The 27771-nt window shown below is 52.0% G+C and overlaps 1 protein-coding gene across 12 annotated transcripts; it reads right to left on the bottom strand.

The window, feature by feature from the left end:
* Wiz (WIZ zinc finger) lies at positions 1 to 27522 on the bottom strand. Of its 12 annotated transcripts, XM_055612022.1 has the most exons (13): positions 27423 to 27522; positions 25748 to 26010; positions 19436 to 19508; positions 14810 to 16911; positions 13327 to 13650; positions 8791 to 8961; positions 7422 to 7925; positions 6021 to 6410; positions 4880 to 5431; positions 3322 to 3849; positions 2746 to 3165; positions 2328 to 2523; positions 1 to 1128 (listed from the first exon to the last, which is right to left on the bottom strand). In XM_055612022.1, exons 2-13 carry the CDS (start codon positions 25950 to 25952, stop codon positions 969 to 971), a joined length of 5625 nt encoding a protein of 1874 aa, XP_055467997.1. In that variant the 5' UTR covers positions 25953 to 26010; positions 27423 to 27522; the 3' UTR covers positions 1 to 968. The 12 variants fall into 12 exon arrangements, with proteins under 12 accessions (XP_055467997.1, XP_055467985.1, XP_055467990.1 ...); XM_055612010.1 differs by lacking the exon at positions 27423 to 27522 and having other exon boundaries at positions 19408 to 19508; positions 25748 to 25842; XM_055612015.1 differs by lacking the exons at positions 14810 to 16911; positions 19436 to 19508.
* Between the last annotated feature and the right edge of the window lie 249 nt (positions 27523 to 27771).

Here is a 27771-nt window from a genome sequence, read left to right on the forward strand (position 1 = left end):
TGGGGTGTTTCCAGAAGAGAAATTTAATCTAATTTACATATTTCTAGGTACATTGATAACCAAAAGGTGGCCACTGAAAAAGGTTAAAAGGTCAATTAGCTCCCGGTATCTTAGCTGGACCAGGATTGCAAAATAAAAAGATCCACGTTCCTTATTTTCTACACAAAACGCATTTTTTAAAAAAGTGAAAGATCTAGGGAGCTATACATAGAAAGCAACAGTGAAAAGGGGGAGGGTGGCAGGGATGGGTAGAATCCCACCCCTCACTCTACCCTCCCGGCCCTGGAGCCCCTGAGGCTCTGACATGGCAGGAGACAGCTGTCAGCTTTGAGCTCTTCCAAGCTAGGAAGGCCCCTTTTGGGGGGGGCAGCCAACAAAAATTTCCGTGGCATTGTGGGCTCAGTGGGGGGCTCCCAAACCCTAGTGGGTTAGCAGAGGGAGCATGGATTCCCCTGAGCAAGCACCGTGGCGTGATATAGTCGTTTGACTCGGGAACTGAGGGGGCTAGGGCAGATCCCAGGTCTCACGAGGTGCATGTGTATGTTTGCCTGTGTGTGAGTGAGAATAGATATTCATGGGGGCAAAAGGAACAGGGGTCTTTGGGGTCTTTGCAAATGGCCACGGATGGCAGACATAGCCCTGTCTGGTTGATAGACACAGGGAAGCATTGTTCTTCCCTACAACCAGATTGGCCACCACCAAGAGCCTAGCTACTGCCCCAGTAGCCAGGGCTTCAAGGAGGGTACCCTTGTGGCCCCAGAGTCTTCAGGCTGGGGAAAGGGTGGTTAGCTGGCTTCCGGCGCCCAGGTTGTAGTGTGCCCGGCCCCCAAGGGGCGCCGGTTTGAGGTTTTGGCTTGCTCCTTTGGAAACGGAAAAGAAAGAGGGAAAGCGGGGTGGGGGGGGAGAGGATACAGAGGAAAAATGGGAGGGGACAGGCGGCACAAAAAAGGATCTGGAATGCTTGTATGTTAGGGAGCCTCTACAGCTGCTGTCTGTGCCTGCGGGGCCCGGGGCTCCTCAGGCAGAGGGTCTGCTTTGGAGAAGTTCATCTCCAGAATGTGCCGCTGTAAATGCCGCACCCACTCTTCCTGGATGGAGAGTGGGCCGTGGAATTCCACTTCACAGAACCTGCACAAGAAAACAGAGAAAGAAGTAGCCAATGCTCCGAGCAAAAGCAGAAGTATAATCTAGTCCAAGTGCTTAGGCATATCTATTGCTACTCAGCATAGATATGTCAAGACAAGAACCCAAGGGAAGAAGCTCTCCAATGGAGAGCCACCTCCACTACTATGGACTCATGGCAGGGTCTCTTGGCCATGAAGTCTTTAGTGCTAGAGAAGCAGAAAATTCCCCAAGTGTCTTCACCACCTAACATTTGTGCTCTGAGATATGGTGGCTATAGAGAAGCAGAGGCTGTCTAATCATAAAGACCATCCTTCCTCTCATGGTAGCCTTAAGCTAGGCTCCAACGAACACAGACCTAAAACTTGAGCTTTGTTACTCCAGAGAACTGGGTTTAAGTTCTACTTCCTTTTTCCCCCTGGGATTTTGGGAGACATGGTCTCTAACTACTTTGCAGTTCATGCTGGTCTATTAATTATGTAATTCAACTGGACTTAGACTGGCGGCAATCTTCTTGTGCTAGGACAGCAGGCTTGTACCATCACACTCAGCTTGGATGCTACTTTTGACTTGGCCAGTACTATAGAGCCTGGGTTTAGTTACTTCAGGTCTTTAATGTCCCTATTTTGTGGTATCTGATATGGGGTGTGTGTGTTCATTTTCATAAGAATTAATAGACTTTTTTTTTTTTCCTTAGTAGGAAAATTCAATTTGAGGCCTTATTAGATGTCAGCAAGATTCTCAGGGCTTTGCTATTAAATTCAGTCCTCACAACAGCTGTATCAATTAGGTCTGTATGAAATGTTTTCTTAAAAGACAGGGTCTCACATTGTAGCCCTAGCTGGTACAGGCTGACCTTGAACTCACAGAGCTATACCTGTCTCTGCTTCCTGAGTGCTAGGATTAAAGGTGCACACCACCACACCATGGTGAACTTTTTTTAAAGGTGGAAAAATGGAGGCAAGGAGCAGGTGAGCTCTTGCCTGAGGTCACTAAGCTGTGAAGTGTCATAGTTAGGATTGAACCCAGGTCTGACTGGCTACAAAACTCAGAGCATCAGTTTGATACTCAGGTTCCACTGTCAGTGAGAACCCAGGCCTTGATATACCTCAGAACAGCCCATGGAACCCCACCTCCCAATCTGCACAGAGACTGGCTCATTTTCAGGCTTCTAATAGCCCAGGTCCTGCTAGATGTTGGCATACCTGCACTTGAGGGTGTAGATGTTGCCCACAAACTTGACCAGTGACGTTTGGGGAGGGCGAGGCACCAGGGAGGGGACTGGCCGGACCCGGGGTGGGGGTTGCCGAACCTCTTCCAGCTTCTGTTGCAGGTCATTGGCTTCCTCACCACCCCGAGCTGCTGACGCATCTGAGGGGCGGGCTTGTCGGCGTTCAAATTCTAATGCAGAGAAAGGGATATAGGTGATGAACAAGAGGGCTAGGGCCCTGCAGACACACCCGTTTTCAGTGAGCACAGGGGGCAGAGGTTGTTAGACTGGACACCCTGTGCATGGGTAGAGTGGAACGCGGATTCCATGAAGAAAGGGAATTAAGCAACTGAAATATGGCTGTGTAAGCTAGGTGTGTACTGCCCTCCCAACCCTCCTCCCACAGTACTCACTGTTGATATTCTGTCGCTGGTGTTCTTCTGACTTCACGGTCCCAGGTGGGCTGGTTGCCAGAGGCCGTTCACCACTGTCAGCTGCCCTGCCAGCTTCAAGCCCTGGTTCCCCCCCAGCACTTCGGCCAACTAGGGACAGGGCCCCAGGTGCCAGCCCCAAGGGTGGCCGCTTGTCACTGTCACGGCCATGGCCAGCGCTGCGGAACTTCTTGGTAAAGGGGCGGCCACCCTGGATGTAGCTTCGGTAGGCGCCCACTTTCTGGGGCCGGTGTTTAATCCACTCACTCAGCGTCTCGATGGGAGAGCCGTTGACACACCACTCCGTCACACCGAACTGCCGTAGGTGCGCCCTCGCATGGCTGGCTAGGGCTTTGCGGTTTTCAAAGTAAAGGCCACAGAGCTCACAGCAGGCCTCGGTGGCTATAGACAGAGGAGGTTGCTGTTCTAAGAGTGCAGGCATACCCAAGTGGCCTAAGCAAGGCCAGGAGCTAATCCCACCTCCCACGGGGACCCTGCCTCAGGGGCCCTATTTGCCCTGAAAAAAGCCATCCCAAGACCCTACCACCCACTGCTTACAGGAGTGGGAGGTCTTCTCATGGAGAGTCTTTGCCTTGAAGGGCAGTTCAGTCTGGATGTAGGTCTTGGCCTTGACCTCTGCTGGGAGGAAGCGGTCCTCCTGGAGGGGCCGCTTGGTTGCCACTGGTCCCAGGTAGCTGGTAGCTGAGGGCTTAGCTCCTGTGATGGGCGACAGGCTGAGCTCCCGGGGAACCTGGGTTGGCCCAGCTCCTGGTTTTCCTGGCCGGCTAGCCAGGGGTGACAGAGGCAGTGGGGAATGAATAGCCCCAGGAGCTGCTGTGGGGGAGCCATCTTCAGTGAGGGCAGGAGCTAGGTCTCCAGCTGGAGGCTCTTTCTTGATGAGGCACAGCTTGGACTTCTTCTTCAGGATCTCCCGCAATGTGTCGATGGGTGAGCCATTGACAGACCACTCAGTCACACCCATCTGGCGCAGGTGGGAGCGTGCATGGCTGGACAGGCCCTTTCGGTTCTCGAAGAACTCGCCACAGAACTCACAGCGGATGTCACGCACTGGCTCTGCCCGGGATGCTGTAGAGGGTCCAGGGTTGGGGGAAGAGAAGGAGGCAGTGGCTATGGGCAGGAAGCCTCCCAGCTCAAGACCCAAGATAGTGCCAGACTTCTGGATGCCCCTATGCACGCGGCCCCTCCCTCCAGACTCCAGTAAACTGCTACTTCTTCTGGGCCTTTAAAGCTACCTCATAATCCAGTCCTTCTGTTTGTCTCGTCACCTCAAACTCTAGCTGGCTTCACAAAGTTTCCCTAGGTGAGGCTGGGCATGCTACTTCCTCTCTCTGGGCCTCAATTTTCCTTTTCTGCAAGATGGGGATGAAAACCCACATCTCCCAATGTTGCTGGGAGGGTCTAAAATCAGAAAGGTTCAGAGGACATGGCAGGGAGCTGGCAGCCTCAGCAATGCTTGCCTGCTTGGAATACAGCAAATAATCCAAGAATGAACACAGCATGACAGAGTGTCAGGGAAGCAAGTTAACATTGACATGATAGCAACTTCAATACACAAGGAACTTTTTGCAACCAGGTATCATGCTAAGTGCTTCATCATACTTAATCCTCCAGAAAACTGTATAGACACAAGACATGGGATTATACTGATCTCCATCTTCCAAAAGAGGAAACTTGCCCAACTCCCTTGCTTACTACATTATAGAGAATAGAGATCTTGACTCAAACTTGACTCCAAATGTCAAGCACTCAATTACCAGGTATGTTAGACACAGTTTAAACACTGAACCTCTATTCCTGCCACTGGCAGACATCACTAGTAGATCCTTGTAGCTGTTCTTCCTAGGAATCTGATTGGCAGCCATCACCAACTAGCTAAAGAGGGCATTAGATATAATTATATAAGTCTGCCTCTTTCTGCATGAATAACAGAAATGAAAGCAGCAGCTTGGGTACAGGAGTCTAAACAGCCAATTCTGTGTTCTCTGGACTTGTTTATATTCCATTTCAGACCTGAGATCTATGGATACTCCTAAAGGGGTACAGAGAGGAGCTCCAGCCAATTGTTCTACCTGCCCTGACACAGGCTCACACTTACACAGGTTCAAGGGCGCCATATCTTCTCGAGGCATGCCCCAGGGACCTTCAGATGGGTGTGGCTCCCCATGAAGGGCCCCTGGCAGCATCTCCCGCTTGATCTCCACTCTCATTTGTTCAGGCTTCAGTTTCTTGGGCAGGGAGGGTGTAGCAAGGCCTGAGAACATTTTCCGGGCCGTGGGAGGAGGAGAAGCAGTTGGTGAGTGGCCCAGAGGACTGCCTGGTGGTGGCGGCAACTTCTTGGCCAAGGGTGAGATGTGAAGATCTGAAGGACTACAGGCTTCCAGTGAACTGCCAGGACCTCCACTGCCTACCACTTTGGCCAGGGCTTTTGGGCTAGGCCCTGGTGGGTGGAGGTGTCCACCTGGCCTGGATTGGGTCCGTCTCTTTAGGATCTCTCGCAGTGTGTCGATGGGTGAGCCATTCACATACCACTCAGTCACACCCATCTGGCGCAGGTGGGAGCGTGCGTGGCTAGACAGGCCCTTTCGGTTCTCGAAGAACTCGCCACAGAACTCACAGCGGATATCTCTTGTTGGCTCAGGGCCTGAAGCTACAAAAAGAAAAAAAAAGGGACAATTAGAATTATGGACATCATCAGGATAGTCACCTGTAGGAGTATCCTGGCCAGCTAGGCATGGGCAGCAATGTGTCCATAAGCTAGGGTGGTAGTGGATGGTAGTTACAAGTGAGGGAGCTGAGGGGTGGGGTCAGACACTGGGAAGAGGCAAGGTAGGGGAAGAGGGATGTTCCAGAGAGCTAATAGGATGACCTCTGTCCTGCAGACGGCAGTATCGATACTCCACAGCTTTGTGGGTCCCAATAAGGACAGGGCAGGAGAACAGGACGCAGCCAGCTTAGGTGCCACATACTGTCTAGACCCAGGGTACCTTCCACACCTAAAGGTAGGACCTTACCCTTGGCCTTCATTTTCAGGCCGGGTCATGGTTATAGAGGTCAAGGCCAAGAGAGAGGTACCAGCAGCCCATTGCCAACAAAATTTCTGGGTCGGGCCAGCCCACTGCCAAGGGCCCCTGTCTACTCCCTACTACAACAGGAAGGGAGTAGGGAGGGGGCCATGACCCCCCAGGGAGGGGCTCCAGGGCCCACAGGGAGGAAGGGCAGCTGAAGCGAGAACCTACAGAGGTTGAGAGGAGATGGCTCCACATCAGAGGCCCAGAAAATGCCGGCGGCCGAGAGGTCCTGCTTCCCCCAGGGGCTGGCCATACCCGAGGCCTTCAGCTTGGCCTTCTTGGCCGGCGGTGGGGGAGGGAGCAAGGAGAGGGCCGTGGAGGTAGAAGGAGGCTGCCCCAGCTGGGCCAGGGCTCCCCGCCCCGGTGGGAGGCGGATCTGGATGCCGTCCCTCCTGATGAGCCCGTGGAGCACGTCTATGGGGGATCCCTTGGCATCCGGGTCGCTGACGCCCAGGTGGCGCAGGTGGGCACGGGCGTGGCTGGACAGGCCCTTGCGGGTCTCAAACCAGGCACCACACAGCTGGCAGTCCAGCTCTCTGCCCCCGTCACTATCTAAAGCTGCGGAGACAAAACACAGGGGGGGTTCACGGCCGCCACCTTGGTCGGCCCTAGGGGATGAAGGCAGGAGGGTCTACTGTGATTTTCAGCTGCCTGGATGGTTAGGAATTCAAGTTTCATGCTTTAGACAGGTTTTGGTTTGGTTTTTTAGAGGTTTCAGGTAGCAAGGCAGCCTCTTCTCTGCCTAGCCCATCGGCGTCATGCGAAGGTAGGGAGCTTAAGGATGTAATTCTGTGGCAAATCCTGAGGACACTCCCAGGCCCTCTCCCTTGGAACTTCTGCTAGGGGAAATACAAGGGAAGATGGAAGGTCAAGAGCAGGGGGTACCACCAGACTACCAGGCACCCCTTTTCCCTAAAACCACAGCAGATTCAATGCAAGTGGCTGCCAGGAAACACAGGCATCACCAGGCTCTAATACCTGCCAACATATGGGAAGTCATGATGGACACCCCTAGACATCTGACTACTGAACTTGAAGGGTTTCTTCCCAAATTCTACTTGTCAAATGCAAGGCAGCCATAGTGAGGGTCTCTACCTTTGGACACAGAGAGATGCCCTACCAAAAATGGCCAGGAGACATGAAAAAAGGGGCCACTGTAAGGACTTCCTTTCTATCTGCTAGACTGACCCATCTACCAGTATGACCCAAGATAACACAAACTCCCACTGGGAAAGCCAGGTCCACAGGTACCCTGGTTACTTTCATAAGACAGCTCCCCCACCATCTATCCAGAGAAGGACAAGTGCTCTTCTCAAGTGGCATGTAGGTCCCTGGCAGGCTGACTTGTAGCAGGCCTCCAGGGGGGAAGATCAGCAGAATGCGGAGGAGAAAAAAAAATGACCATCATAGGACAGCCCAATAGGAGACATAGTGAGTGTCTCAACCAGAACTGACCTGGATGACCCAGGATCTGGGAGCTGTAGGCCTCAATTCCTACCCGGGGTCCTCCTCATCTGAGGACCACCTAACACCCCAGCACCGCCCTCAGCTCCCAGTACCCACACTCACTGAGATTCAGAGGCCCCTCGTCCTCAGACTGGGGCCATTGTGCCTTTGGGGAAGTCGGCCGGGGACTCAGGGACAGCTGGGGGCTCTTGTCCTCAGGATTCTTGGGTGTAGGAGATCCTGCCAGAGTCAGTGGGGCCTTCTTGAGGAGTGGAGAGCTGGATGGGTGGGCCAGGCCCTTGGTTGAGAAGCCAGGAGGTGACTTGATGGCTTTGTTGACAGGAGGGGCATCCAGAGGTTTGGCCAGGGTGAGCAGGCCAGGCCTGGCAGCTCCAGCAACCAACTCCTTGGGTGAGTTGGACTTCTTGGTCAGGCTAGGGGCCAGCCCAAGGGGAGCATCAGGCAGGCCCTTCTGCTTCACCAGCTCGTAGAGGAGGTCGATGGGAGCACCACTGCTTTCTGACTCTGCAACTCCCAGCTGGCGCAGGTGTGAACGTGCGTGGCTGGACAGGCCCTTTCGTGTCTCAAAGCAGGCACCGCAGACCTCACAGGTGGTCAGGCTCTGGGCTAGAGGGCGAGATGGAGGCCAGGATGGAAGGCTATAAGGCCTTGCAGATACAGCTAACCCATTCTCCTCCCATTTCCCAGGTTAAAATAAGTGTTCTGCCTCAGCCAAATCCCTTGATCCTGACAATGATTCTAATTCGGTGGGTGTTAGTATTTCTGGTTTGGAAGTAAGGAAACTGAGGCTCAGAGAAGCGAATAGTGTGCCTAAAAGTGCACAACAGGAGGCTACACTCTCTGTGGTCCAGCCAGTGGGGATGGCTTTCAGACCTGCAACATACCAGGGTGCCCTGGCAACATGCTTACACAAATTTGTGTGTGTAATATACATAGATCATATATGGAGTTAATATCTAAACTAGTCTCTGAAACTCAATACAGACTTCAAATGCTAAGTCAGAGGTCCTAGCCACAGCCCCAGGCCCAGTCCCCATCTGCTTCTTGGCTTCCCTGCCCGACTTCAGTGATTCAAAGGCCAGGTTGGTTTTTGCTTCTCTTAATAGACCCAGAAACTAGCATTACTCTCAACAACCCTACAGTCTACAGAGAAACCAAATATGTAACACACGAAAGCTCAGATTAACAAAGTTGGCAAGTGACCTCCATTTGTTATCTTTTGCCCCCCTTGCCAATGCTTCACTGAATGTCCCTTCCTCATGTAAATTAGTAGCTGAGGGCCACACATACGGCCAAAGCTATAGAAGCTCAATGTATAAGACACCTGCGTAGCCATCTCCTTGGTTCCTTATAGTGTTAAAAGAAAAATGAGTGCCACCCCAGGCACCATGTTAATCCACCAGGCCAGAGAGTGCTTCTGTGAGCATGACTATCCTGGCAGCACACCTGTGTTATCACTTGGGCCACTCACCCTTGAGGTCTGGCAGCTCCTGTTTGCTGCCATGAGGAACCTCTGCGGCCACCTTGCTGCTCAGCCGACTGGCCACCTGCTCCAGGGTCCCAGAGACAGGCAGGCTCTTCTTTGGGAGTAAGGGAGACCCCAAGTCCATGGCCACCATTGTGTTTTCCTCAGAACACAGGCCTGTGGGGTGGAGGAGACAGGCTCAGCCCAATCAAGAGTCAGACTGTCAACCTCAAGAAGGAGACGGAAAGAACAGTACTTCTTCCACATCCTTGCTTGGCATCTGCTCTCACTTCTGGAAGCCACTCATTCCATGAGAGCTGAGGCTGCACCCATAAACCCTCATGGCAGCAAAATGCAGAGATACCGAGATTGTCCACTGACAGAAAAGATAAACAGTAGTTTCAGTCCAGAAGGTTCACTGGTCTGAAAACACATTGCAAGTTTGAACTGAGACATCCCATCGCATGGCATCTTAAGAGAAAAATGCCTCTCTGGGTAGAACTTATAAGGGGGTGAAGGTGAAAACAGTTAAAAGGGATAGAGACCAGAGTCTGGAGGCCAGAGAGGCAAGGCAGAAAAAGCAAGAAGCAGAGGACAGGGAAGGAAAATCTCTACCAGACAAGGAAGCTGGAGCTTCAAAGACAACAGTAAGCCCAGCAGTAAACTATTCACCGCCAGATGAACTTTAAATGGGACAAGATAAGAAGAATCTGGAACCTGGATCAACTCAGAAGTTTACACGAAGTTTCTTAAGCTCCAGCCAGAGAGGAAGCCCCCTCCGGTAAGAGGTATGTAGGGAGAAGGAAATCAAGGGTAGTTTTCTTAGTCTAAGTTTTCATTAAAAGTAGGGATGGGGATACTGGGAGGCGATGAGGTTCTGAACAAGAGCCCGGAGGATGAAAGTGTGTCATATGGGCTTCGGAGACGACCAGTACAAAGCAATAGGGCAGGCAGGGCGCTGGGAAGAGCGCTCCCTGCTCAGTCCGAGTCCCACAGAGGCAAGAAGACAGGCCAGGAGGCTACCGAGATCATGACACAGAGTACTTTGTCAAAGTCTCCAGGTGGAAGTGGGCGCGTCTGTCAGATGGGGCAGGGCCAAAAGTGGCTTTCCAACACCGAGGGGATCGAACCCGTGACAACTGGGAGCTTCTGGGACTCCAAAAGAGGCGGGGGACTTCTGTCAGAGCCAGCGAGAGTCCCGAGGAGCGGCGGCAGAGTGCTTCCAAAGCCTGAGACCCTCCAGGAGGCTGAGGGAAGCCCAGGGCCCGAGCGCCTGAGGTGGGGGTGCCATAGAGACCGGACGCTGGGTGTTGAGGGTGGCGGCTGCACACGCGGGAGGGACGCCGACTTTTCCCTCCCGGGACCCTCCCCTCCGCTAACTCTTACCCGGCGCGGGCGCGGGGGCGGGGGCGGGCGCGGCCGCCGGTCCGGGCCCCGGCTCCGGCTCGGCCTTGGGCCCGTCCCGCGACGGCGGCGGCGGGGGTGCGGGAGGCGGTGGCGCCGGGAGAACCACCGGGCCTGGACTAGGGGGCCCTGGTGAGGGCGCCCCCGTGGGCGCGCGCTCCCGGGCGCCCCCCGCGCGCGGCCCCGCCGCCGCCTTGCTCTCCGCTTTTGTCACTCGGCACTGGGCGGTGGAGGCGGCCATCTTGGCTCCGGCGCACGCGGGGCGGCCGCCTCAGGCGAAAGCAGCGGAGCGCCGTGCGCCGCGACCTCCGAGCGTGCTCTGCTCCGCCCCTCCGGGCGCACCCAGGGCAACCTGAAGAGCGCCGAGCGCCTCGAGCGAAATGCTCTGGGCGCATAGGAACACGCTTGCTAGCTTTAGGTAGCTGCCGGGAGCGCTAGGGCTGGAATCGCGAAGGCAATCCAAGCTGCCGCTGCCTCCGGCAGCCGCTCCAGTCCAGGGTCCGCACGTCTCTACAGCTAGAAAGGGAACCCTCCAGCCACACACATTCACCTTAATAATAGCATTCAGAATTAGAACCCTGACAGCAGTGTAGGACCTTCCTTGAGACACTGTTCCATTCTTTTTTTTTTTTTTTTTCTATAAGTCTCTCTGGCCAGGTAGACAAACCTCGACCTGATCATGAATATCCTCACTCAAGGCAAACCTAGAACAATCCTAAAAACCAATAGATCCTCCAACGATGATCCTTCCCCACATTAGGCTGGTATCTGTCTAGCTGTTCGTGGATAGTGCTGCCCGGCAACTCAAGAAACTCAGTCCCTCCCCAGCTATGATTCTACTACCAGACACTCCTCCCTCCTCCACTCTAAACTACAGGTCTAGGTGTTCCTTGACAGATGGGTGGGGCCAGAATTTGATCGCTGCCCCGCTCCCAATTTGGTACCCACCTCTTGTGGCTCACTTAGCAAAAAGGGAAGAACCTTCTAACAGAACTGCCATTGAGGGCCACTGCCCCAACCTGGCCTTGATTTGGGACACCATCACTTTGCAAAGTGGTTAGGATAGGTTCAGCTACTCCATAACATCCCTCATCTCCATTTGTTCCCTGAAAAGGTCATAAATGTCTCTTTCCTCCCTCTAGACAAAGCCAAGGCAAAGCTGACTCTACTTCCTCACACCTTAGGGTTTGTGCCAGCTTCCTCTGAGGAGTGACACATGACTTTTTGATAGAAATAGATTGGCCATGACTGAATCCAGCTGTTAGGTACAGACCTAGACATTTTTAGAGCTAGCTCTACCTTCCAGCCATCTCTGAGACATTATGAACTAAATTAGGTTGGAAAGCTGAATCCCTAGTGAGCAATCATTCACCAAAGGCAAGAAGCCCCATATCCCATTCCTCTGTGTCTCTCTGAGGTGTGGCTTCAGTTAGCCACCAAGCTGTCTGTACCTCAGACTCTTTTTTATTTAAGAAAGAGAAGGATGTTTGACATCCCCACTCTGTCCTTGGAAAACTCTCAAGTGCCTAAACCTGGCTTACAGATGGGATGGGTCCAGCCAAGTTTAAAATGCACATCTAGGCAAGAGGAGCCATAGAAGAAAGCTCAGTCCCTATGACCCTGCATCTATTCTCTTAGTTTAGATGTGTTTCATTCCTTAGAGCTAAGGAGTTTGAGTTTCATTCAATAATGTCTCATGGCTGATTTCTCTGCCCCCCTTTTGTTTCTTGAGACAGGATCTCTTCATGTAGGCCTGTCAGTCCTAGAACTCACTACACAGACCACACTGGCCTTGAACTCACAGAGATCCACCTGCCTTCGTCTACCAAGCACTGGAAGTAAAGATGTGTGCCTCCATGATCAGCTGAGTTTTCTGCCTTTTAAAAGTTCCAGAAAGTTGGCTTTTTGAAAAACCAGGTCCTTCACTTTTCCTCTAATTCTATTGAGCAATCTAATAACAAATATTGATTCTAGATTTCAAGACATGACCAAACAAGATGCTCAGAAGTTTGGCTTTGCCTATGTGTGGCTGGGACAAAGCAAATAACCCAGAGTTTCTTTGTCTGTAAGATGAGTACCCAACAATCCTAAGGTAAGGAGCATAGCTCATGGCAAGAACATTTGTCTAAGATGCATAAGGTCCAGGGTTTGATGCCCTGCACATCGAAGCAAAATAAAACAATCCTTTGCCCTATGAGCTTTTTTTTTTTTTTTTTTTTTGGCATATCTGAGATAATAGAGGTTAAAACCTTAATAAATGCAATTGCTTGAGTATGGGAGAGGTTTGTCAGAGTTGCTGGATAGAACTGGTTGAATTCAGAGTCTGGGCTCTACTCTATTTTGTGGTGAGTGCTGGGGCCAAACCAAGGGACTTGCCCATGCTAAGCACATACTCTACCACTGAGTCTTGCCCCCAGAGCCTAGGTTCTAGATCTGTGCCATCCACAACAGTAAGGTCACCAGTGACTCAGTACTAGCCATATCATGCTCAATGGTCACAAGTACCCAGTGGTGGCCCTCGAGGCCAGCACAGATTGTTAAAGACTATTTCTAACATCTCACAAAGTTCTATTGGATTTAGTGTTCAACATAGAGGATTTTTCCAGAACAAAGCATTTGCTGCCCAACTACCTGGACTGCAAAGCTTCTCTCTCTTTGGCTCTGTAATTCTTGGCAGGGAAATTAAGTTCTTTGTGCCTCAGCTTCCTCTCTGTAACATGGATATGATGAAAACATCCACATGAATAGGGCTGTTGTAAGGAGTTCAATTGCTCTGTGCTTGTAAAGCGTCACTGATTCTAGAAAGATCTCACTGAGAAATTAGATTCAAAAAGGGCCATGAACCAGCCCTTGAATAACACAAATTACTGTTATGTGGGAATATAGTGGGGAGAAAATTTGTTAATACACTTTAAAAAAAAATAGGGTCTGACTGTGTAGCTTAGCTCAGGCCTGGAATTTGTTATTCTGCCCAGGCTGGCCCTGATCCTCTTGCCAAAGCCTCCAGTGCTGGGATTACAGGCAGATGATGAAATGTTGCCAGGAAAGCAGAGTAGTCACCCTCCAATCTACCCATCCACCCCTCTGAACCCCTTGGGAAGGGTAGGGGCTCCAGCCTGACCTGTTTCCTCCCCTTACCATCTCCGTAGACTGGCCCAGGGTCCTCAGCCCAGGTAGGTGGGAAGGGCACGGTGAGAGGGAAGCGTGGCCGTCGTGAAGTCAGGAAGCTTCCTGGTGGCCCACCAGGCTCATGGCCCACGGGACTTGGGGGCAACTCAGCTGCTGAAGTAGCCAGCAGCTCCTGCAGGATGTTGATGGGTGAGATGGTAAGCTCCCAGTTGGTGATGCCAAAGTCACGCAGGTGAGCCCGGGCATGGCTGGAGAGGCCAGCCCGAGTATCAAAACCAGCCCCACAGAAGTCACATCGCATCAGACTAAAGGTGCCTGGGTCGAAGTTCGCCACTGCAGAAAGAAGACATGAACTTCCTGGGCGGCGGCAGTGGTGAGGGGAGCCCTCTCCCCCCAACACTACCTCTGTCCCAGGCTTCTCTTGTTTTACAGAGAACCCTGGAGTGTTTGCCTTTCTTCTGTTGTAGTTTCTGCCTGATCAGAAACTCTCAGCTTGTGCACCCTCCCCAAACCAGACATTTGTATGTCAGGGAGTGTTAGGAATGTCTTCTAGAAAAGGCTTCTCTGGATTTGCAATATGAGAATATTAAGTAGATAGCCTTTCCATGTCTATTTTTGCTTGCTATTTTTCTAATCCTATAAATTGAATGTAGGTTATATGAAGAAATGAACAAAAAGAGGTTGGGATACTTATATCTGGGAGCCTTCTCTGAGCCTTCAAGGTAGAGATACAGTCTCCTCTCTCAGAATCAAAGCCCTGCTCACTTGCTATCATAACTGCCTAGTTTCTTGGCTATCTCCCACTTGCCCCACACTCTGGCATTTCTGTGTGTGTGCGCGCGCACTCATTCACTCGAACACCATATAGCACACTCCCCAAGTGGACTGTGAAAGTGGAGTGGCTACCCTCCAGCTCGCCCATTCATCCCACCGAATCCCTGGGAAGAGTAGAGGCTCTGGCCTAGCATCAGAATTACCCAGGGTCAGAACTACCCAGGGTACTCGCATTAGAGGGAGAGCTCTGGAATCAGAACCTCTTTGCCTGAAGCTCTTCACACTGCACAGGTGGCCTCGGGGTTTGAAGACCACCAAGAGTTCCTGTTACTTGGTTTGAGCCATGAGTTCTAAGAGAACAGAACTGTTGTCTAGATAACTACGGGGCCTCTCTGAGCCCAGAACACAGATGACCCGGCTCAATACACATTAAAGAATACTGCACTAAAGAATAAAATGGAACTGATAGCTGTGGCTGATAGCCGTGCCCAAATTCCTTCCTCCAGCTGCCACTGTGACCAGGGCACTGGGGCATCCCTGCACATCCACCATCTAGTGGTGACCTAACCCATGGCTCCTGGGCCTCTCAAGGTGGGAGGCCCCAAATTTCAGCCTGCAGGATGAGCGAGGGTGGATAGGTTTAGAACCCTGCTGTACAGCTCTGTGGTCCCAGGCCTGGAGAGGGAGATGGATTCCCAGAGCAAGGCTGGTGCCCTACCTTTTTTCTTTTTCTTCTGGAAGGAAAACCTGCGTTCAATGGCCTTCACCTCCTCTGCAGAAATGAAATGCCGGACATTGTAGCTGACACCCACGCGGTTCAGGTGGCCCCTGACATGGTTGGCTAGCCCGATGCCATTGTGGAAACGATCAGGACAGTAGGGGCATTTCCGTTCCTCATGCTTTAGAGCCATGGCAGGATCCCCTTCTAGAAGTGTGTCCAGACCCAGTGAGCCACCCAAAGGTGTATCTAGGAACAGGAAGTCCAGGGGGTGGGTGCTGTTCAGCTCCAGCTCCTCAGGTGGCCGCTTTGGTGATGCCCGGCTGGCTACAGCCATGACTTGTGGCCTGAGCTTGGACAGAAGAACAATGGGCACCATTCTTTGGAGCTGTTGCTGCTGAGTCTCAGAGGCTTCAACTGCCTGTAGGGCGTCTTGGAAAGTCTGCTTCAACTCTAGAGCTGATTGAGGGATGAGGCTAGGGATGGTTGGGGGTGGAAAGGCTCCATTTTCAGGAGGAAAATCCATTTCAGAAGTCAGTACTATATCTTCATCTTCTTCCTCTTCATTCCAAGGATGACTACTGTCTCCCATTCTTTGCAGGTGGACAGCGCTTTTGTTTCTATTGAACTGTACGGAATACGAAGCAGAAGCCACAGAGGAAGGAAAGGCCAGCTTTCCAAAAGGCTGCTGGCCTGAATTTAACAGTGGGAAATCTCTGCCTGGCTGCTGATAGTCTGGGCCAAAGGCTAGGCCAGGGTCGTATCCAGCGGGGTTTTCCTGCCACATAGAGGCTAGGAGAGGCTCAGATTTGCCAAAATAGTCCATGGTAGCTGTGTCAGATAAGTGGGTATACGCCTCCTGGCTAGTGCCTGGCTGGTTAGTGAGGTCCTCAAAGGCCTCCCGATCCTCCTCCCAGTGGGTACGGGCATGGACTAGCCTCATGTGCTCCCTGAGCAGACTCTTGCTAGGTGCTGTGAAGCCACAGTGGATGCAAGTATTGAGGTCTGAGGAGTCTCCATCAGAGGGATAGACGAGGCTGCTAACATGTATGACTGGGCTGCCACCCCCGAAAGGTTCCTTGGCCTGCCGACTGGGCAGCGACCTCCGCACATGCAGCTTGGCATGCTGGACGAAGACTCTGGAGGAATTAGTGCCAAAGATGCACTTGGAGCACTGCAGCCGCGCCTCACGGCCCTCGTCACCTGGAAATCGCTTCAGCTTTTGGATCTCTTCAATAATCTTCTCCCGGGAAGCCTGGTGCAGCTGCCAGTGCTGCTCCAGGGCACTAGGCTCTGTGAAGGCCCAGCCACATTCGCTACAGGCCAATGGAGCCAGGTCGGCTGGGGGCTCCTGGCCTGGCGCTCGGCGATGCTGGCTCATATGTTCTAGGAGGTGCTCCTTGTGCTTGAAGTAGATGCTGCACTCAATGCACGGGAACACAGCTGGCTCTTCATCTTCCTCTTCTTCATGACTGTCCACCCCGTCAGCCACTTCCTGCAACAGTTCACACAGGTGTGGCTCTGTCTGGACTGGGGGCAGTAGTGGCTGCAGTCGCTCCACAGATGCTTCAGAGTTCACTGTCCAGGTTTGTGTGGCCACTTCTGAGGCTGCTGTGTGGAGGCCCCACTCAGAAGGCTGGGCTAGCCCCCCAAAGTCCTCTGGGTCCTCCCTGGTACCTAGAACCTCCATGTCCAATGTCTTGGGAGTGCCATCTACTGGCACAATTACCCTCCTGAAGGAAGTGACAGTCGGTGGCTGGGTAGGGAGGTCCAGGTGCAACCCTGCATCCTTCAGGGGTCCCTCTTTATCTGCATCTCGGAGCCAATCAAACTTGTGGTGGCTTGGAGAATATTTTTTTAAGAACTTCAGTTCACCCTGGTGGTGCAAGAATTTTCTAGAGCCCTTGAGCTTGGCAAGGGGTTTCATGGGTCTCACAATAACTGAGTCCTCGAACCTCTGCTCAGACGGGGTGCCCTCCCTGGCCTCCTGGACCATGGGGTGTTCCCAAGACCCCTGCACATCAAGGGATTCAGGGAAGGGGCCCAGAAGATGGGGTGGTGGGGAGCCCAGCTGAAAGTCCAGGCTGTCTCCATCCCAGTAGCTGCAAGGAAGTGCCAATGGGGATAAGTTAGCGGTGACCCTCCGTTTCCCTCCCTAGGTTAGTATGGATAGGGAGTCCTCCCAGGCTGGCTGGAGCGGTTAGTTCCTTGAGATCCAGCATAATGTTGACTGTGGAGAGGTTGGGAGTATTAGGGTGAAGGTGAAGAAGTCCTTCCTAGAGGTATTGCATCAAAGCCAGGCCCAACTCTTAGGGTGCACTGGTCCATACAGTGCGGCCCTGCTGTGTCACTGGGGAAATGTGCAGAGACCACAGGTTGGGGGATAGAGCCTTAAAGAGCATCCCCAGATCTGGTGGTACAGCCAACTCTCACCTTTCCCCAGGGAGGATCCAAGGCTCTGACCTGGGCTCCAGGCTGCTTCTGTCTTGGTCCTCCCCAAACTGTGGCGATTTAGTCACATCTCTCCCCCAAATTTGGTGAAGGTCAACTTTGTGGCAGGACAGCTCAAAGGATGAACCTCTTCCCCTCTTGGAGGGGCAGAGTCAGGAGCGACTAATGGTCCAGTGACCCTGACCTTCCTGGGTGGGAGATGGGTAGGGCTGGGAGGGCAGAGCAGATGAGGAAGGGTCTCTGGGCCTCAGTTTTCCAATCCTAAAAACGGAGATGAGTTCCAAAAGTCAGGGATCTTGTTTTCCTCATCTATTGTCTAAGGAGCTTTTTGACAGTTGTCATCAATAAAAACTATTACACAAAACAAGTGCATATTTAAAAGCTTGCCAACCTTTCAAGTGGGGACTATCACCCTACAACAAGATAGAGGGTAAAGACGGACATAATTCAAGTGTTTAGGAATCAGGGAACACTTTACCTCACCTGATGCCTGTTAAGCCTTGGGACTGATGGGACTCTTTTCAATAGGAACACAAGGTTTCACTACGTAGCCCTGGCTAGCCTGGAACTCTTTATGAAGACCAGACAGGACTCAAACTCAGAGATCTGTCTGCCTTTGCCTCAGGCTCTGGGGTTCTTTTGTTTTCATTTTTGAAGCAGGGTCTCCTGGCTGCCCTGCATCTCACTCTGTAGCCCAGGCTGGCCTTGAACACACAGAGATCCACCTGCCTCTTCCTTCCAAGTGCTGAGATTAAAGTTGTAGCTACCATACCAGGTTTCGGGACTTTTTAATGTAAGTATTCCTGATCTGTTCTCTCTTCATTTTCTGCCAGTGCTAGGAATTAAACCTAGGCCCTGGTTCACATTAGGCAAGCACTCTACCATAGAACTATATCCCTAGGCCCTCTCCCTCTGTAACATTTTTGAGAGAACATCTCGTTAAGTTAGCTTTGCACTCTGTAGTCCAGGCAGGTTTTGTTTTGAATTCAAGATCCTCCTCACTCAAGCTCTGGAGTAGCTGCAGATCATAAGTCTGTATTAGCAGCATGGGCTTGCTTATTTACTTATTTGATACAGGGTTCCATTATGTACCCCAGGTTGGTGTTGACTCAGGACTGTCCTGTTTTAAACTCCCAGGTTCTGGAATGATAGGTATATGCCATTGTGTCCAACATATACATATGTATATACCCACATACATACATATATACACGTATATATATATGATATATGTGTATATATGTATGAATATATACACAGATATATTCCATTCTGTCTATGAATTCACTGTGTAGCAGAAGAGGATCCTGGGTTCTCTTGTATCTGCCTCATGAGTGCTGGCAACACAAGCTTCCTTCATTTTGAGAGCCTCCCTTGACAAGGGGTTGGGGGTAGATTGATCACATCCACGGGACAGGTGAGGAAATAAGCAGCACACACAAGCAGAGTGGAGATCACAGTGCCCTCTCTCTAAGCCCTATTGGTGCCACGCGATATTAAAAGTTCCTTTCAGGGCTGAGGCACTGAACAGCCAGCCAGAACATAACAGTTATTATTCATTTCTAGACCTGTTGTTATTCTATCATAATTATATATTGGACCCCCCAAACTCTTGAATTTTTTAAAGAAAGAGTAGCAGGTCTGGGGAAATACCTCATGGAGAGATGACAGAGTACCCACACTGAGCCTGTGAGCCCTTTCTCATCTGTGCTTTGTCACTAGCACCACAGACAAACAAAAGGATCAGAGTAGTGGCTATTAAGATTGAGGTTGGTTCCTGTTCTTTCCCATTGGTCCTTGAGTTCCTAAGGCAAATTTGTGGACCATAGCGTGTGGCAAGTTAACTTTCCATTTTGCAGATGAGGAAACTGAGGCTCAGAGAGGCATCAATCTAAGCATCATTTAACAGACAGACTGGATTCCAAGGGTCCAACCTGCAGCCTTGTCCCTCTCTGGCCTGGCTCCTGGCAGAGGTAATGAGAGTTGATCTTCTGTGTTGCTATTAGACCTCCGCCTTGTCCCAGCACACATCCTGGGATGGTGTGTCACCTCCTCCTGCCTGGCCTCTTCATTCCCTCCTGTCCCATACTCATTTCCCCAGAGGGCTTAATGGAGCTTAGACACTCCTGCTTGTCCCCCTGCCCTACCTGAGGTCAGGGCCAGCGTGGCACTCACCAGCTGCTGATCCGATGGGTGGTGGAGGTGGCACGGGGGAGGGCTTCGCTGAGGCCAGGATGGGGATGCCCGTCTGCAACAGAGAGGGGAGACCCTGAGGGGCCGGGGTTCTCCTGGCCAGGGCCCTCCATACCTCAGATCCGAGAGCCTTGTGGGGTACCTCAGAAGGGCCCTGTAGGCCCCGACCCTATCCACCAGAGGCTTTTGACCTCTGCATTCCTGTACCCTAAAAAGAGGTTCTCTGAAGGAGTCCCCTTAGGTCTCCTGGAGGACTCTTGGGACTTGCTGCCTTCCAGTCTTCCCCATATCTAACAACTACGATAGGCTTTGGGTTTTTTGTTTGTTTAAAATCATACCCTGGGAACACTCATATACCTCTCATTCTAACTGTAGGAAAAAGCTAGAATCTCACATGCCACAACAATGTGAAGCGTGGGTCTTTATTGCTTATTCTAACTTCCCTTCCCTTTACTGGACCTTGCTGCTTTGCCCTTATTTCATTCTCCCCTAACCCCTACCTCAGTGAAGCTTTGATTCCTCTCTCTGGCCTCAGCTACCCCCTCCTCCATTGTGTGTAAGACTGCCCCTGTTTATGTTGCCCTGGTTGTCCTGGAACTTGCTACATAGACCAGGCTGGCCTCAAACTCATTGAGATCCTTTTGCCTCTGCTTCCTGAGTGCTAGAATTAAGGTGTGCACCACTATGCCCAATAGCCTCGGGACTTTTGTACTTGGGCTTCTTTGACTATTTACTCAAATGAGATGCTATTCTCTTTCTTTTAACCCAATTTATTCATTTAAGTACTACTTGTTGGATTTCTGTTTGTTTGCTTGTTTGTTTGTTTTGTGGTCACAGGGTCTCATGTAGCTCAGGCTGGCCTCAAATTCAATATGTAGAGGATGACCTAGAACTCCCAATCCATCTACTGCTACCTCCCAAGTGCTGGGACTACAGGTGTGCACCTCCATGCCTTGTCTTTGTTTTGCTTTTGGTCTTTCTTGAGACCAGCTGACCTGAAAACTCACAATCCCCCTGCCTCTGCTTTCTGGCTTTCTGGATGATTGGCACAAAGCACCACTTGGCTCCGTTTTGCTTTTTTGAGACAAATCCTCCTATGAAGCTCCAGTTAGTCTAGAACTCTTATGTAGCCCAAGCTAGCCCTTACATCTATCCTCCCCCTGTCTCTGCCATCTGAGTGCTATGAGAATAGGCCTGTGCCACCATGCCTGGCACCTGCTTCATTCATTTCTTAGCTCTCCCAGGTACTGCCAGGTTTCCTCTTTGGATAGCTGCATGTCTGCGTCTTTTGTAAGCACATAAGCCCCCCTGAGAACTGAGACATTTGAAGCCTCATTCCTGGCAGCATTCCAGCACCTGGCATGCAAATACTCAACAAACACATGCCAGATAATGAGTGGGGAGCCTGGCCACACAGAGCCCATGTCTGCCTTTTGGACCCCTTTTCAGGCATAAATCCTAAAATGGGATCTCTTCTTGGGAATACCCACCACCCTACAACAACACAGATAGAGCCAACTCTCCATTATCCACCTGTAGAGCCAATGCCTGGAGCCAGCACAGGAATCTGGCCTGCGCCTCTCTAGCTGCCACGCTTGCCTGATGAGGCGCGCACGCCAAGCAGGGAGTAAGCCGATTGTCTGGGCCAAGGTTAACACTCTGGGGGAACTTGTGCCCTGGCCAGGGCCTGACAGATGCAATTGCTGGATCAACCTCAATTTGAGGATGGTCCAGAAAGGGCAAGGACTGGCACAGATTCTTCCAATCCCCCACCATCCAATTTTCCCTGGAAATTGAAAGCCTGCCACTGGGGATCAAAAAATGAAAATGTGGGGGGTGTTCAGGAAGGTCTGTCTGCTGAGCCTGACAAGAAGGGCTTTTGCATGGCATGGCCTCTAAAATGTGGGGCATGGGTCCAGAAACTTGCATATCCTAAAGCAGAGGGGTTTTAGTTTTGACACTTGCAGAGGCTCCTTCTCTGCGCTGAGGAAGTCCTGCATATTGTAGGATACTCAACAATGTCCTTGGCTTCTACTTGCCCACAGGACACTAATACCTACCTATCCTGCAATCAGTTATGTCAACTAAAAGTGTCTGCACACATTTTCACAGTGTGCCCTGCGGGACCTGACTGTTCCCATTTGAGAACCATGGAGCAGACCCATGGGAGCAGGAATATTCTTGGGTTTAAGGAATGAAGTTATGATGGGGTGCTGGAGAAGTTAGTGAGGGAGGAAAACAACCACAAGAAACAGGGTCTCTCCTAGATACAAGTCACAGATGAGAGCTAATCAGGAGAAAGTGACCGATTAGTGGATAACCAGTCCCAGCAGAGCCTAGAGATGTGGGTCTGAGGGTCCCAGGTGTCCTGTTTCTGAAATTCTGAGTGTCCCAGATTTGATGGCTGTTGTCTAAGAATTCTGTGAACCAAGGGGGCACACTGGCCTCTTTGTCAGAGCAGCTCCAATGAAGCTCCTATTTTTAGTGGCAGCAAGTTTGGAGGGCCTATAGCTGAGACAGCTTGATGGGGAGGCTTTGCCCAGAGGCCTCCACACTGAGGGGATCCAGAAGTCCCTGTGGCACCTGGGATACAACTCTGAGTCAGTGGTAGTACCAGAACCCCTCACTGGCTCCTGCCATGTGGGGTCCCTGAGACAGCTTACAAAGGAGAGGAAAGGGTGTCCAGGAGCCACTTAAACTCCAAGCCAGGCAGCCTGCAGCTTGGCAGAACAGCCAGGAATCTATACTGTGTTGTCAAACAGCTCCAAGTGAAAGGCCCAGCAGTGTGACCAGAAGTTGCCTTCCAAGCTCCAAGCCTCAGTTTTCTCCTTAGTACAATGCAAACAGACCTGAACCCAGCTTCAAGGGGCCACTGATGGGGGCCACTGATATCATAGGAAGAGTTCCATCCAGAGAAACAGTGATGAGGGGAAGGAGGAGGTGGGTGTTTTGTGATGTCAAGGCTGGCTTGATGCCGTCCTGGGGTGGAAGTTGGAGGCTAGACTTGTAGCCTCAGGCTTGCTTTCTCCATGCTTTGATTCATCCTCTCCATGAATCCAGAAATGATACATTCTTTGTTCCCAGGTCCCCTGTCCCACAAACAATGGCAGACATGCACCAGACTCTTCATTGATCTGAGTGAAACATGTAAGTCCCATTTAGACTTTGCTGACCTGCAAAGCCCACCTCGGAGGTTTACAGGACTGCAATGGAGCTTGAGGCAGGGTTCCATAATAGAAGACAGAGCAAGATAGTGGGTATTTTCTTGTCCAGGCAGAGAAGTTTGGGGGTGCCATTCCTGGGAGTCCTTGAGAGGCTCTCAGGGCTGCATAAGGATGTGGGACTTCCCAGGCTTCAGGATGGAATAGCAGCCTCAGAGATTGTTCCTATTTATAGACGTCACAAGATTCTCAGGGCAAGTGTCTAGTCTCTGCAGGTGGGTCAATCAGGCTGAGGGCAGTGGGAGAGACACCCAGGCCTTCTCTAACCTCCATGCTAAGATCCTGCTTCAGTGCAGCCATCCCTACCTGTGCTTGCATTTGCTCTGGGAACCCATTAAGGGTGGGTTTGGTACCCCTTGGTGGCCTCTTCCTCCTCCTACCTAGGATGTGAAACAGGTGCACACATGAATCCCTGGTTGCTCTCCAGTGGTGAAGACACGCACCTACCTACCTTCCCCATCTCGCCAGTCCTGAGGTGTCTGTGACATGGAGAAGAAATGCCTACAGAGTGAAGACCCTGGCCCCACCCTGGCAAGCTATGTGACCTGCTACTCAGTGGGTCCTGGGGAGGGACTGCTAAGGGATAACCTTTCAGACCTGAGGATTAGCTACTCACCATGTCCCCGATGCCTCATGCCGGCAGGTGCCAGCAGTCCCCCCAAATCTTTACAAGTTAGGACTCTGTCTAGATACCTTCTGCCTCTTCATTAGGTTGCTTCCTCCTCACTGTACTTCTTGGTTTATGTCTATCTCCTCTGCCCCAGATAAAGGGGTCCTTGACAGCAGGGCTGACATGTGCTGCCATCATCTTCACTCTATAAAGGTGGGTTCCTAAATACCTTAGCATCATGAGAAGTGCTGCTAGGCAGAGGCAGATCAAGGAGCTCCAAAAGTTTACGAAGGGTTTGTGAGTAAAGGCAACTGATGGTAATATGGCTGAGTGAAAGAGTGTGTGCCTAAGTTTTTGAGGCCCTGGCTTCCAAGCTCAGCAATGCAAGCAGCAAAAGAAAACAAAGCAAGAAAGAAAACAAGAGGAAATAGAAAAAAGAAGGAAAATTACTCAAATACTAAAAAAGAAGCCAGGCATGGTGACATTTAATCCCAGAACTCAGGAAGCAGGTGGATCTCTGAGTTCAAAGCCAGCCAGGTCTAAAGAGTGAGTTCCAGGACAGCCAGGGCTACAAAGGGAAAGCCTATCTCCAAAAAAAAAACCCAAACCAAACCAAACCAAACCAAACCAAAACAAAACAAAACAAAACAAAAAACAAGGACTGGAGAGATGTCTCACTGGTTAAGAGTAGCCTGGTTGCTCTTCTAGAGGACCCAGGGTTCAATTCCCAGCACCCACATGGCAATTTACAACTGTTTGTAACTCCAGTCTCTGATACCCTCTTCTGGCCTCTACAGGAACTTCATGCAGGAGGTACACATACATTTACACAAAACACCCCACACAAAACAAACAAACAAACCCCCCAACCCCCCCCAAACACACACACACACACACACACACACACACACACACACAAAACAAACAAACAAACAAACAAAAAAACTTAAGAGGAGGCTAGGCAACTCAGAACTGTCTGTAACTCCAGCTCCAGGAATCTAATGCCTCTGGTCTCTGCAGGCACCAGCAGTCACGTGCACATATCCACATGCAAGCATTCACACCATTTTAAAAATAATACAATCTTTAAAAAAAATAAGATGAGGCCTGGAAATGTAGCTTAGAGGTATAGCGCTTGCCTAACATATAGAATGTACAAAGCAAAACACAAAGAGAAAGAGACAATGAGTGAACGAAAGGGAAGTTATTTAAACACTAAAGGAGACAGCTGTGATGGAACTTGTTGGAACAGATTATGTGCAAGCGCCTGTGTGCATTCCCCAGTTCTATGAAACTTAAATTAAAAAAGGAAGAGGGTTGTGAAGCCACATTAAGGCTCTGTGACTTTGGGACACTTACTTCACCCCTCAGGTTCTTGGATTTCCCATTCCTAACATGAGATTATAAATAACAAAGGCCTTCCCTACAAAGGTTCTAAGAATGAAATGAATTGACCATACAAAGAATTTAGCATGTAGGAATCAACAAAGAGGCACCTGGAAGTTATTGGAAGCCAAAGCTTTTGGGGACCAACCAAGGAAATGAAAGGAGAAGTCTGATGTATCAGTTTACTATTCTCCAGCCACACCAGATCCGTTAGGTCCTTAAACATGCCAGGCTCCTCCCCTCTATAGGGCCTTTGGACCTGCTGTTCCCACCACCTGCTGGGCACTTCCCACTCTTCATCCCATGCTCTGCCTCAAATCCCACTTTCTCAGGAGGCTCTTCCCAGGTTCCCCAGGCATGATCCTGGCACTCTGCTTAATATCTGTGTAGCTTCCATCATCACCTGCCCTTATGACATTTGTTCAGTTGTTTGTCGTCCAACTTCCTTTCTGGAATGCCAACCCCTGGGGGAAGGCACTCTTGCCTCTTTGTTTATGATTATTTTCCCCAGTGCTCAGAACAGAATCTGGCACACAGCAGTTTAATAAATGAATAACAAATTGTGAGGTGTGGACAGCGTGAGCTGGCCTTGTATGGGGTAAACCAAGGCAGAAAGGGGTGACCCAAATCTCTGATTCCCCAGTCTTTACCTTACCACTAGAGGGCACAAGCTGTTTTGGCCCATGGCTGGAGATAAAGACTGGAAGCTGAGATACACAGGTGGGAACTGGGTGCACCTGATGGACAAGTGGGCTTTGGGCGAAGAGCTCAGGGTGCTGAGTGGGTGTTTGGATAGAGCCAGTGTCCAGTTCAGAGGGAGGAACCAGGCCACTACAAGTATGACTCCTAGCTCCTTACCGTCTTCTGGGTACCTGTCATCCCGTCATGGGGTCCCAATGCATCTGTTTTCATAAGGGCAAACTGAAAAACTAAGCAAACTGAAAAACTAAAGGCGGTTCTGGACATCAAGCAGAATTCGAATCCCGACCCAGGCCCTGCTGGGTTGGGTGGCCTTGCTCTCTCTGAACCTGGGGGACTAAGAGGCAATGCGTCTTTAGGGCCACAGAGCCCTCTTACCAGAAATGCCACTTCTGCCATCCAGAACGTCTCGGGGGCCTTCCTTGGTGTTAGGCAGGTAATGAGTAGATCGAAAAATGTCACCTTCCCCCTCAGCAGCCTCAGCCCCACCCTCGATGTCCTCTCTTGGAGCTGGGCCAGGCAGTCTCTCGGGGCCTCGAGGACGGTCTGGGGCAGCCAGGCCACCTGCCAGTAACCCCTCCATGGGTGCCCGGCGTCAATTCTCACTCAGTACTTGGCAGATTCAGCAGGACATTGTGGGCCTGGGGACAAAGACAGGACAGACCTTAGGAGAGTAAGAAAGGAATTCTGTTTGTCTCCCCCCCAAAAACCCCAGTCCTCACCTGTGAGGCCTATTGCCTCAGCTTATCTTTCAGTTGAAGTGAGGGTGGTTCACACCCATGCACCTCTACTGTGAGCATGCCTCAGGACATTAAACCTCTTTCCCCAGCTTCTTCATAGCCTCCATTTACCTCACACATGCACACTCAGTCACCTCCGTCTTCCGTCAGCCAGTCCTCCACTGCTCACTCTCAGCCTCAACCTCTCCAGCCGCTTCCTGGCTTTCCCGCAGCTGCTTAACCTACGGCCGTGCCTGCAGTTTCCAGGCTCTTAGCCACTTCCACTCTCCCAGACCATGAATGCACTGGCTCAAGTGCCCCCATCTCTGCCCTTCCACTTTCCTCACTTCTGTTGCCACATATCAATTACCCTTACACTTTTCAAACACCCTTCTCCCTACCCAGGAATGCAGGGTTATTCAGAATTAAGCCCTTAACCTCTCCACAACCTCAAGTGACCCCACCATTAACCCTTTCCCTTTTTCTCAGCATGATCTCTCATGCATACCAAGCCTGGGCTCCTCCACCCTGCCACCTTCCAATAATATTGGTTGCCTCCTCCACCGATATTGGTTGTTCTGGCCGGAGGATGAAAGGGACCGATGGGGCTCCTGTTTCAGAAATAAGGACCCTGGGGGGAGGAGGGGCGGCTGTCCTCTCCACCTATAAATACCTTCAAGGTAGAGCAGAAAGTGAAGGGCAGGAATGAGGCGCTCTCCCCAGGGAGATGGTGGTGAGGCCCGGCCCAGGCAACCGGGGCGGGGCCCGGGGCTCGAGGCCTGGTAGCAGGCGTTGCCCTCGGGGGCTTAGGTGCTCCCGTGGGGGCCCTTATACCGGGTGGGCTGACAGCCTTGGCAGGAGGGGTCCCTGTCCAGGCCTGGAGAAAGCACCTGCGGGTGCCCACTGGGGTAGGCACTGCCGGCGGGGATCGGGCAGGACCGCAACTTCGGAGCACTTTGGCAGCTTGGGGAGGGGGCTGCGGTCCAGATGGTCTTTCCCTACCCCAGCCCCCGCAGGGGTCGCAGAGACAGGGGCGGCGCTGCGCGGACGCACCCTGCAGGGGAGCGAGGGTCCCCGGGATGCGCCCTTCGCCCGTGCACCTCGGGGCAGGAGACCCCGCGGGACGAGCGGAGGTAGGGGGAGACACCTGCCACAAGACCCCCCGCCCCCCCCCCCACCTGTACGGCCCCGCCCCCGACCAGGCCCCGCCCCTGAAGGCCCCGCCCCGCCCCCCGCCCCAGGGGGTCCCGCCCGGCCCGGCCGGGCCCAGGCCTCCCCCTCCCTGCTCCAGCTCCGCCCCGCCCGCGAGCTTCCCAGGCTAGGTTGGGCCTCACCGGGGAGGCGTAGTGGCCGGCTGGGAACTCCTCTTCTTCGTGCGGCCGTCGCTGCCGCTACAGTCGTTGTCACTCTTGGTGCCGGTGCCACGGCCTCCGCAGCCGCCGCTGCCTCCACCGCTCGGGGAACATTGTCCCTTTAAATCGCTCCCCCCTCCCGCCGCCCCGCCCCTCCGCCCTCCCCCGGCGCGCCGCCGTGACCTCAGCGCGACAGCCCCGCCGCGCCGCCATGATGGGGAGGTCTGCCACCCCCCCTTGTGTCTCTGGAGTGGGGGTGGGGGGAAATCCAGCGGGCGCGCCGCCATATTGGGAGTGGCCAAGCAGATCACCCTTAAAGGGCCCGCAGAAC

This window comes from Psammomys obesus, unplaced genomic scaffold (genome assembly GCF_907164565.1).
Source record: "Psammomys obesus unplaced genomic scaffold, mPsaObe1.curated_primary_1811, whole genome shotgun sequence".
NCBI classification, from domain to species: domain Eukaryota; kingdom Metazoa; phylum Chordata; class Mammalia; order Rodentia; family Muridae; genus Psammomys; species Psammomys obesus.

Coding starts and splice junctions, on each gene's coding strand:
- Wiz (XM_055612022.1), bottom strand. CDS start 25,952: ATGGAGGGGTTACTGGCAGGTGGCCTGGCTGCCCCAGACCGTCCTCGA. Junction 8,962..13,326: donor TGGGCCAGTCTACGGAGATG/GTAAGGGGAGGA, acceptor TCCACCCCACAG/GCCTGTGTTCTGAGGAAAAC. Junction 2,524..2,745: donor CCAGCGACAGAATATCAACA/GTGAGTACTGTG, acceptor TCTCTGCATTAG/AATTTGAACGCCGACAAGCC.